Below are 12,764 nucleotides of genomic sequence, written 5' to 3'. Positions count from 1 at the left end.
ATTTTATTCATCTTCAATGCAATGAATTTATCTACACTACATATGAATTTATCTGCACGACATATTATTTATCTACACTGCATATAAATTCAATTTATCTACATTGCATATGAATTCATCTGCTTTGCCTTAAAATTTAATTTATCAATATTATATATAATTTATTTGCACTGCATATTATTTACCTACACTGCATGTTTATTTATATGCATGTTTAAAATTTCACAAATCAGAGACAAACAAAACTAACTCGTTCCCATATGGGAAAAAAGACACAACAAAAGATGAAAATATTAACAAAAATTTATCTTTAGTGCAAACTTCGATTCTCGATTTGACTTATAAAATAATATAATCTTTAAATATGTATTAGACACAAATATGTGAGTATTTGAGTTTTCTTTTGAACAACATAAAAATTGTCTCAATCAGAACACAAACGATTGAGTTATGGTTGTCCGAATACACTAACGTTGAACACATTGATGTCAGTAATACGGCTCTAATTCATAAACTTTGAACCTATATTTGACCCCCAAAATGTTTGAATCTCAAAATTAATATTAAACACAAATCTGTGGGATTTCGAGTCTTCTTTAGAACACCATAAAAATCGTCTCAATCAAAACTCAAACGAGTGACTTATGACTATCCGAACACACTGATGTCGAAAATACAACTATGATTCGTAAACTTTGAGCCTAGATTTCACACCTAAAATGTTCGAATATCTAAATGAATATTAGACACAAATATGTGAGTATTTGAGTCTTCTTTTGAATATCATAAAAATTGTCTCAAACGAAGCTCAAATGAGTGAGTTATGACTGTTCGACCACACTGACATTGAACACACTGATGTTAGAAACACAGCTTCGATGTACAAACTTTGAGCCTCGATTTTTCCTTTAAAATGTTCGAATTTAAAAAAATATATTGATGACAATTATGTGGGTCTTCGAGTCTTCTTTCGAACACTGAAAAGAGCGTTCAAGAAAAACTCAAATGTGTGAGTTATGACTATCCAAACACACTAATGTTAGAGAAATATGTGATTGTTGAAATTTAGAAATAAATTAATGGTTGAGGGTAGTATCATCAATAAAAAGAAGTTTTAAATATTTTGTACCCAATGGAACAAATCTTTTCCACTTATGGACCTTAGGGATTGAAAAAAATTAGAATGGACTTATTGGAATAAAAATTTGATTCAATGGATCTATTCCAAAATAATCCTTATAAAAAAACTATGGTATTGCTTATAAAAAAAAAACTATGATATTGTAGGTATTTAAAAGTCTACTAAAAGCGAGAGTCATAGCTGTTGTTGAGGTTGCCTTATGAGAATCTCACATTGGAAGATAGTGGGTTTGAAGTTTAACTTACAAGGGAGAACAAACCTCTCATTGTAAATCTCGAATTTCAATATAGAGTTATGTCTAAACTTGTGATGCTATACTTGGACCTCCATCCCGCGTGGCAAATATTCATCGTTGTCTCCCAACACATAAACATGATCTTTAGGCACATGTTGCAAATTTAAGAAAAGTAAGCTTAATTACAAACATGGGCAAGGCCTCTTCTCTCTTGAAATTGTAGATCAAATTGACAAACATTAGATAATAACATGAACAAGAATTGCAATCCTAGCTCATTCTGTTGTTTCTTACAACCTCGTACCAATTGTGATACTGACGAATTTTGATAACATCGTATTTAAATAAAATAAAATAAAATATAAATATAAATAGATCTAAGAAAATATTAAAAATGTATACTTATACATTTTATGTAGATATTTTGTTCAGTCAAGTATTTTAACGGTCACTTTACAAAGGTTAAAAGTGATATTATCGAGCATTTATGAAATATTTATAATGAATCATAGTTTGTACTTTTACATCTGAATCATCTTATTATTAGATAAGTATAACTTTTAAGTTAGTTTAATAAAAAATTATCATTTGTTTGTGTGTTTATAATCCATGTTTTAAATACCGGTGCTGGAATTATACCCGCGAGAGGTCCGGCACCCGATTCAACCGCTGTAACCGGCTAGCCGGTACACTTTCCTCAATTTGCTTTGACTTTTCTCAACCTCCAAAAGCAATCGACAATTAATAGTCCACTAGACCATGCCTACCTATCTCTTTGTTGTTTCTGACTTTCTGTAAACACAAAAGCATAATATACAAAGCATATGTGAAGTCCTACGCGTGACTTCCACTTTCTCGACGCACCACCCTCGACACCACGATCATTGGAAGAATATTGAGTCTGTTTAGAAGTGTTGTCAATTGCTGTGAAGTGTTGTGCGTTGCTGTGAGTTATAAAACTGTGGTGTTGTGAAGTGAGTTGGAACGCAAAAGCTGTTTGGTGCATCACTTTTAAAATTGCGGTGTTGTGAGGTGCGTTTGATGTATCTAAATTACGGTTATATTATATGATTAATAATATTAATATAAAATCACTTAACGTTTATATTGTACATTAATCTAAAATAAAATAATTAACTTAATTTGATTACGTGGGACAATTCAACATATATTGTAAATGTTTGGGAGTTGTGAGGTAAAAAACTGTAATGCTGTGAGGTGAGTTCTGTTGTAAAATCATTTGATGTGTCACAAAAAACTATGGTCCTGTGAGGTGCGGTGCAACTGAAAGCAGTACGAAGAAACTGTCAAACACCCACAATGGCTCCGGCTCCCTCGCCGTCCGAATCGTCTAAGTCTGACATCGAGTTCGAATCGCTGCTACTACCTAGGAAAATCACGGTCGCATCACTACTCTGGTTTTGCTTCGGTATAGTTAACTATTCAAAGATAATCAAACCGGACAAACGGCATATCGACCGGGATACCACCGGTCAAACCGGTATATGACCAATCCGATAAATGACTGGTATTTTGTTAAATCAAACCGGTGAATCCTGGTTAAACCAGTTTTTTAAAATACTGTTTATAATAGGAGAAAGTATAATGTTGTTAACACATAATTATCAAAAACTTTATTGTATCAAAGTGTATCCGGTTAAATAAGAAATATAAATATAAAAAAATAAAATTTGCTTATACTTAAATCAAATAAAAACAAATGTTTTAAAAAATTAATAACATAAAAATCATTTGAGTTAGAATTATCGAAATTTTTGCATTGGACCACAAAGAAACTTACATAAATTTGAGAGAGAGAGAAAGGCTCCTTCTTAAATACATACATGGGCAAGGCCCCTTCTCTCTTGAAATTGTAAATCATATTGACAAATATTACATAAGAACATGAACAAGAATTGAAATCCTAACCCATTCTGTTGTTTCTTAAACCTAGTAAGTGGTCTGAAAGGGCTTATAAGACTTGAGATCTTGAACTCCTCCGGCAATAGACCCAACAGTGGCAGCAATGGTGATCACGAGACAAGCCATGCTTATTGTTTGTAGACAAACCCATCTTGTGCTCCATTTGGGTATCTTCTCTTGTGCAATATACATCTCCACAGGGAAGTAAACTGTGAGAGGCCAGAATTCCAGTGCACCAAGTATTCCAACGACGTCGTTAAAGAACGGCAACATCATTGAAATAACTGTGGTCATGATCACAAAAACTGTCCTCCAAACCAGTCTGAAGAGGTTGAGATTATAAGGTCGAAAACCCGGAATCGGAACCTTGATGTCTTTGTTGATGAATTGGCTATCTGGGTATGTTGAAGCTGCTTGCTTTTCAATGAAGGCAAATAAGGGTTGACAATAGACTTGGTATTCAGCAACTAAGTGAATCACAATGGCAGCATTGGCTATGTCAAGTAGCCAATATGGGTTGTAGAAACCAAACCCAGTTAGGAGATTTCCTGGTGACATGTCTCCAAAAGCAGCATAACCCATACACCCACATAACATGTAAGGAACTGTTATGACAACAGCACTAACAAATGATGCCCTCTTCATTGTCTTTGATTCTGATGGTGGTGACCTAATTGTGTCCTGTAACAAACCCATATTACATTATTAGTTTTACATAGAAATTTTGTGACAGAAAATTTGAATTGGGTATTTGTTAGAATGATTTTGTACCTGAATTTCAATTAGGATCATGGAGTATGAGTAGGCAAAAGCAATGTCTCCAAGTGCTTGGAAGCTCCTCCATATCTTTTGTGTTTGAGTGACTGTTCCAATGCTGATGCCAGTTAGACTTCCTTTTATTGTCCCATTTTCTGCAACTTTAGCAATTGCAAGACCAAGACCAATTGATGAGTAAGTGAAGGACATGACTGCAGCTAGGATGTAGAGCCACCATAGTTGATCAAAATCTGGGATTTGTGAGAAGATGATTTGAGCAATCCCAAAAGCAATCATGTATGGATTGCTATTCATTCTACATGGGTTCTTCTTCCCTCCACTGCTGTGAAAGCAATTAGACTTCTTGATTGCCCTGTTTTTTGTTCAATTAACACCAAATCAATCCCAAATAAAGACCCAAATAACAGAATTTGAATTTGAATAGAAAAAAGAAAAGAAAACTCACATCATGCTTATTGATGATGCAATCGTGTACCCAATTGCCACCCCAAAAAGGTTCAAGTACTGAGCTACCCCACAAATCTTCACCTTCACACCACCTGAAGAACACACAAGAAAGAAGAAGGTGGTGAGACCCAAATCAAAAAAGATCAAATTTTGAAGTTTTAAAGAAAACCCAGAACTGGACTTACCAAGATTGGACCTAACAGCATCCATGTAAGTGTAGTTTCTCTTGCCGTTTACAGGGTCACCAGAGCGATAACAGGCAGCAAGAAGAGTAGAAGTGTAGTAAGTCACAAAGGAGAACAATAACATTACAGCAGGGCCTGCAATCCAACCAAGCTGTGCTATTGCCCAAGCTAGAGATAGAACACCAGAACCAATCACAGCTGTTATTATGTGTGCACTTGCTGTCCAAACAGTCCCTGCAAATTTTACCAAAAAAAAAAAATCATCATCATCATCAAGGAGAATTTCAATAAAAACCCAAGTAGTACTTTTTTGTGCTCAAAGCATTGGAATTCAGAAATTCAATTTACCAGTTCTTTTGGGACGGCCATCATCATCAAAGAACTTGGAGTTCCCACGTTGAAGAACATTAACTGAAACATCAAAAACCTGGTTCTTTGCAGTATTATCACCCATCTTTGAAGACAACCCACCAAAAACAGAGCAAACCCAACAATAACACAAGTTTCGCTTTAATCAGAAAAACCCATAATAGATTTTTGAAAATGAAAGCATGGTAGAGATGCGGGTATTTATAGTTGCTTTTTGTGGGAGAGGAGGGACGCTGGAAGGACATGTGGAAATACTCGGTTCAAAGGAATCAACCAACAACTGCTCTCACTGCTTTTTGAATGACAAAATATAATAATTAAAAAGGATTTTGAGGGACAATCTTTATTCTCTTCTTTTCGAGTGTCACTCATTTTCTTAGATCTTTAGGTTTCTCCTTTTGTTGTCGAAAAAGCAATACGTGATTGGAGACAAATAGTCTACAGACAGTGGCGAACCGAATTATATGGGACTGGTGAAAAATAGGAACTTTATACTACTAAATATACTACAAATTCATGGCAAGTTAAAATTTGTAGGATCAGATGATCTTTGCAGTTGCTATAGTGTTAAAATTAGATTTGTGAGTTTGTCTTTATGCGGAAACCTGGATCTGCAAAATCTCCTTGTACAAATTCTAGCTTTTGAGGCAAAGTAGAAGAAGTTTCTAAGAATAAAGTGATATTCTCTTACCATCCCAACTAGCATGATACGGATTTAAGATTTAAGGCTCTGCAATTCAATTCACATAGTGTACAATTAAAAATTAATAATTTTCTAGAATATTATGCATATATGCAATCAGAGGCGCAATCCCAGTTTAAAAAAATAAATTATATACTTCATGCACATAATGATGAGAAGCATAGCTTTCCACATTGGATTGAAAGTAACGCCTTGACAGTTGAAACAGAGCAACACAGAGGCATACTTTCATACTGTAGACATAAAAAAAATAGTATTAAATGCCAAAGTGGGTACTGCAAGACAGCAAGAGCAGCATATTGGCAAGCCTCTCATGTGTTAGCTAGGCGACGTGGGATTACAAATTGCTTTAAATTTACACTTTAACAATCATTTTACCTTGCTATAATAAAATAATGAGACCACACATAAAATCTTTGAAGCCCAAGTGCCTAGTCCATGATGTGAAAATTACCAGAATTAATTTTGCTAAGTCAGACATACTTATCTCTTTTGATCCACTTAATAAAGTGCACCGTCTTATATATATATATATTAACTTATATAATAAACTTGTGGTTCACTTATTCATGTAGGTATTTCTTTCTTTTTTTTTTTTTTTGGCTTATGTGTATTGATATTTGGTAGTATATAACTAAATATTTATTATTTATTAAGAACATGTTGTTCAACTTTCATCGTAACGATTGAATCTCGAAAACCTTGAACCTTCACCTTGATGGGTCGATGCACGAGTCGGTTTTAAAAACTATGACTAAAAGGTACCTAGAAGGAGACACGATAGACTCCAAGATACATAGGTCAAGCAGTTTGGATAGACTCCAAGATACCATTTTTATTTGATCGAAAATGATATATATCCATAAGATTTTTCATACATAATTGTCCATAATGATGTGACAATTACATTGTTTTAACACAATCTCTCATTACATTGTTTCTGACTAATACAATCTTTTAGTACACTTTCTTATTAATAATGTCAACTCAAGATGGCCATCGTAATCAAAATCCGGATCACTTGAATGCCTGATTCTCTTGGCGTCTGGAGGCACTCCTCTTCCTTTCTTTGGCTTTCCTCTGTGAAATTTGATCATATATGTTTCAGATAAACTGATTCCATAGTAGATTTTTAGAATAAAGTATCTTATAATTTATACAATAATACTAGAACAATACTATTTTGGGAAAGGCAAGCCATCTAAGTATCAGGTCTTAAAGCAAAAGGAATAAAATAAACAAATAATACCTGGTTAGATTAGGAGTATTATGTAAATAAAGCAAAACAAGTTATGCTAGATTAGAATAGTTTATCAAAGTTGTAAAAGTAAAAGCAAATAAAAATCACACTGAGTAATTTTGAGTGGTTCATATCCCTTTCCTACTCCACTACCTAAAAACGCCATTTAAGATTTTTCAAATCCACTAAAAAATGTGGCCTTTCAACTAGCTGACCATCACTCGGAGGATCACCTCCCAACTCATATAAGAGTTTTAAAATTATCCGAACTCTTTTACACTCTCACAAATATAGTACCCGATTTGGGTTTTACAATGATAGGCTCAATGGTTCACTCACTCAGTGTTTGCACTCAACAAATAATTAGGAGAAACTCTCAAGAGATTTTAAAGTGAGACTCACGGATAGAATCAAAATTGAGTTTAGAATAGCTCAAAAGAAGATAGGATTCTTCACACCAGAAATAACACTAAGCTAAAGGTGAAGAATATGAAATAGAGACTTTTGTAGCCGAGTGAAAGAAAAGAAGAAGTATATATAGCTCTCTTTTCTCAAGCCAAAGGAATCAATCAAGTAATAGCTTTGATTTGGTCCATGATATCATTCAATCACTTCCTCGTTTTTGTCTTTGATAAGAAATAATCTCCTTGATATGCAACTCCACCCACTTTGGAAACATCTTGACTTTTGCTTGCATGAATCATGAAATTAAATATTTTAATCAAGCTTGCCATATGTAGAATCATAGCTTGCTGGACCGCCACTTAAGCTTCAGGAAAAGCTAGCTTGATTCAAAACTTTATTAATAGAAAGTGATACCACACTTTATTCTCCAATCAAATTGATAATCTTCCCACCAAATCATGTCTCTTGAATTTAGGAGTTCAAAGGATCAACGAACGTGTAATAGTCTTCATAGGTCAGACTTGACATACACCATATGAGGGCTTTTTAAGACTTGATATCATTCTCCATAATTCTTAACGTAATCCTCTGACTCCAACAGCTCACTTTGGCCCCATGGTCATATAATCCACCTCGCTAGCCAAAGTCATTTCCAACCAATGGGCTATCATTTGTTCTTTGACAGATTTTGCCTTCTTTGACCTAACCTGAAAATTACTCCTAAGCTCGAAGGAGCTTCATGCATTGCGCGTATACAGGTTAAGTCAATATAAATTCAGTGTGAAAAGTTATTTTAAATGCATGACAATTTAGATTTATCACTTAAAAATATGCACGTCAAATTTTATGTCAATCGAATGTCATTTGAAAAATATTAATTGCACCCAATTAGAGTTCCTAGTCATTGAATTATTAAGTAACATTGTGTACGTGTCAAGTTCAATCATATTGCATATAGATTCATCACATCAAACATTCAATCAAATAGCACAATAATATTGGATCATCAAAATTAAAATATAACACCTTTGGTTCAATAGCCTGGCCTTTCCAGTAACTTTATGCTTCAATTCAATTTGGTGGCTCAGAAGAATACTGAAACCAGCTCTAATATTCCAGATCCTTTTTGGCACTAATTCAGGAGTTTTAACTTTTTGTGTGCTCCATTGATTTAGCTCCTCCAATATGTCTTAAATCAATAGCGAAAAACTAGTCCGCATTTTACATTTGTATTTTACACCCTTATGTGAGAAAAAAAAAATATATATATATATATATATGTTTTGTCCTTGTGGTTTCGTTCATGATTTGAATTTAACTATAACAATAATAGTTTAGGATCATGATGGGTAGAGAGGAACTCCTACAACTGGAAACCTTAAGTTAAACTCTTCACATTGATCACACTCTTTTGTTGAACATATTTTAATTTTTAATAATTTTAGTATGTGAGAAGATTCGAACAGTCAATTAACATGTTCGAGATCCAAAGGAATGGCCACTACTTGGCCAAGAGCTCCTTTGTTCACATTGACACCCTTCTATTTTCTAAGATACTCATAAAGAGTGAAACCATCCAATAGCCGAAGCTTATTTTGTGAAAGAAAGTAAAAAAGTTCATGAGGTGGGAACTCAAAGAAGAAAGAACTCACATGCGCACCACATTAATGGGTCAAAGGATCTGAAATATCCGGCCCATTCTGATGTAATAATTCTCACAAGAGTCTATGAATAGCACAATGTATATAAATACGAGATCGATGTCACAGAAACTAGTTTATCTAATTATGTTTCCTAACTCAATAAACTAATAGAATATGCGCAAAACAAATGTAAGAAAAGAGAGAAAAGATAATTTAACTAGAAGGAAAATAAAAATCAAATTGTTGTCGAAGTTTTTGTAAACAACAGGAGAAAAGGCTGGGGGTAGTGATTTCACCAAGCAATCCAATTACAAATCATAAAGATCAAGTATACAATATCAATTACAATTCAAATTGTTGTTGAAGATTTTGTAAACAATAGGAGAAAAGGCATAAGGTATTGATTTCACCAAGCAATCCAATTACAAGCCATAAAGATCAAGTATACAATATCAATTCCAATTCAAGGGTTGATTATTTCTTAATTATTTTGATTCATTCGGTCACGGTGTCAACAGGTATCATTAAGCAATGAATTAATCATGTTCGATCGCAATTGTTAACCCAAAGCTAATGACTCAATAAGATTTAAATAACTATACAACCAATTAATCTTCACACACGCCAGCAGACTTCAACAATCAAATTGATTTAAAAAATTATTAAATGTTTGTATGGAGAACTAAAAAGTCACATTAATTGTTTTTTTTCTACTATACTATATACTCAACGTAAATCAATCTCATAAAACAATCATCATCTACTTCATGGAGTAGTATTATATTCACATTAGGCTTGTTGATGTTTTAATTGCCTTAAATCTTGTAAATAACATTAAAGATGGTTTGAAAAGTGCATTACATTTAATGAGGGTATATTAGGAAAAGAACAAACTTTAAACTAAATTAACCATACTTTCTTAATCTATGTGTAAATAACAACCGGACGGAGGGAGTATTATTTATGTAAGGTTGAGTTTCCTTTATCAATTTTTAGCTTATTTTTCTCATAAAAAATTATTAAAAATGAGTAAATAATTAACATTGTATCTAGAAAACCAACCATAAAATTAATTATTCCAAAAAAAACTAGGTAGATCTACTGTAGACATATATATACTACTATTTATGATAGCAGCCTTTTCTTTTAACATTTCTTTATATATAAACGAGAGGGAGGGGCTCTCCATGCATATTTTTAAAATATATTAGATGTAAATAATGTAATATGGTTAATGATCCATCCAATAGAAGTCATTGTTATTTTATTAGTATGGAGTTCGTATAATTTTTTAAATTTGGTGATCAGACTCAATATAGAGTTAGTGACCCTCTCAGATAACTTATATTACAAGAAAAAATTTAATTGGAGGCAGTTGTAAAGGCCTTTCAAAACTAAAATGTATTGAAGCTAGTTTTGTAATAGTACGGGAATAGGAGGAAAGCTTATCTTATTCAATATGCAAGATGGCTTTATATATAGCCATACAGAAGGTAATAGAAAAGCGAAAAACAGGTCAGTACCCTGATTTTCAGGGATTATTAATAACATAAAGTTGAAATACTAAATCAACACCTAAACTTTCGTAACAAAATGCTCATTAATACAGTAGTTGTGTGCATGCTTAAAACAGAGTCCCGAGAGAGAAAAGGAGTACTAGAAGCTAGGATTTCTATGGAGATTTACATGCAGAGGAAATGGTAGATAGACTTTTGTGAGACAGAACGGTCACACAAAGCGTTACAGAGAGAGGAGTGGGGCCATGGATAGAGTGAGGAACAGCTAAGGCCATTTGGGGGAATTTGGGGACGGCAAGCGGTGGGGAAGCCCGGGGCCTGCTGTAATAAAATTACAGCAGGCCCCACTGTAATAAGCTTTTCTAACATTAAAAATTTTTATTTTTATTTTTAAAAATCATAAATATGTAGTGTTCATCATAACGAACACAACGATATATTTTTTGTTAGAAACAAAAATCAAATTCAACATGAAAAAGACACGACAATTCTACACCATCGGATATAAACTCAAAATATTCAATGTTTTGATCCCGATGAATTTGATTTTTGTTTCTAACAAAAAATATACCGTTGTGTTCGTTATGATGAACACTACATATTTATGATTTTTAAAAATAAAAATAAAATTTTTTATTACCTTAAAAATACATTACAGCGGGACCTGCTGTAATTTTATTACAGCAGGCCCGCCCCGGGCTTCCCAAGCGGTGGTTGGATAAAGAGAGGGGGATAGAGAGAGAGAGGTGATGACGTAGCGGTGTTGATTTTAGAGAGAGAGTGTGGTGTTGACGTGTGAGTGGTGTATTTGTCGCTGTAAAAACGCAGGAGTATCTTCATTGGTGACTCTGCATCTTTTTGGTTGTGTGTGAATGCATTCTCTGTATTGTATTAATGGGAGTAGTTGAAAGTCTCTCACAAACACTCACTCTCTCCCCTCCGTTCGATTTGATTAAAAATTTGGTAAAATTTGAGCAAACAAAATCGCCCCAATCTCCATGGTTGGGGAAAACACGTGGGACCCACTTGAAGAAAAAAAAATGTCAAATGTGAATTACTTGTGTGTCGTAAACTTAAGAAGATTGAGTTAATCATATTGGCTCATCAAAACTAAAATATAGAACCTTTAGTCTAACAGTTTGACCTTTCCAATATCTTGACGCTACATTTCAATTTGGTGGCTCATAACACTGAAACCAACTCTAATTTTCCTGATTGTTTTTGACACTAATTCAAGTGTTTGACTTTTGAGTTTGTTGTGGGATTCATTGATTTAAGTGAAATGACAAGTGTGATCAACTAATTTAGCTCTAATATGTCTTAAATCAATAGTGAAAAAGTGGTCCACACTTTACACTTTTATTTTACATCCTTATGTGAGAAAACATATATATATATATATATATGTAAATAATAGGAGAAAAAGCTACGGGTAGTGATTTCACCAAACAATCCAATTACAAGTCATAAAGATCAAGTATACAGTATCAGTTCCAATTCAAGGGTTGATTATTTCTTAATTATGTTGATTCTTCGGTCGCGTTGCCAACATGTATCATTAAGCAATAAATTAATCATGTTCGATAGTAATTGTTAACCCAAAGCTAATGACTCGTTAAGATTTAAAGAAATATACAACCAATTAATCTTCTAAACCATGGTCTAGGCCTTCGACAATTATTTTTTCCAATCTCAATTCCACAAAGACATGTGAATTACGATTGTTCCTTAGTCTTAGCTAGATTAGTCTATATACAAATTTGAATGGTGATCAAACAAACAAACATACAATAAACTGTTAAGCGCAGAGATTAAAAACAAGAATTAATGAACCAAAATTGTATACTAGTAAAATTGAATCAATTGGTAATTGTCATGTTAGGCTACATCACATCCTAACATAGAAGTTTAGTTACAAACCATGGACAAAGAACACATGAATATTAAATATGAGAAAGTCATATATGAAACAAGAATAAGAACAAAGAAAAAATCTAGAGAGAAGAACAAAAACAAAAACTAGAGAATGTGACTCTGCAACTCTTATCTGTCTCTACTACCGTGGCCCGCTTTTTATAATGACCCAAAGCTTCCTTCAATTGATCTCCTTCTCCAACTCGGAGAACTTCATTCTCCTTAGTTGATTTGTTTTCTTACTCATTCGGCGCAATCTCTATTA

The 12,764-nt window shown here is 33.4% G+C and overlaps 1 protein-coding gene across 1 annotated transcript; it reads right to left on the bottom strand.

Moving 5' to 3' along the window:
* Positions 1–3,326: 3,326 nt before the first annotated feature.
* Positions 3,327–5,283, bottom strand: LOC119997746 (amino acid permease 3-like). Its single transcript, XM_038844930.1, has 5 exons — positions 5,057–5,283; positions 4,709–4,942; positions 4,522–4,615; positions 4,071–4,428; positions 3,327–3,980 (listed from the first exon to the last, which is right to left on the bottom strand). Exons 1-5 carry the CDS (start codon positions 5,160–5,162, stop codon positions 3,327–3,329), a joined length of 1,446 nt encoding a protein of 481 aa, XP_038700858.1. The 5' UTR covers positions 5,163–5,283.
* Positions 5,284–12,764: the final 7,481 nt, after the last annotated feature.

The sequence above is a fragment of the Tripterygium wilfordii genome, chromosome 4, assembly GCF_013401445.1.
Source record: "Tripterygium wilfordii isolate XIE 37 chromosome 4, ASM1340144v1, whole genome shotgun sequence".
Lineage (NCBI taxonomy): Eukaryota > Viridiplantae > Streptophyta > Magnoliopsida > Celastrales > Celastraceae > Tripterygium > Tripterygium wilfordii.
Note: the sequence above shows the minus strand (reverse complement) of the source record. Positions and strands in the feature narration are given on the sequence as shown.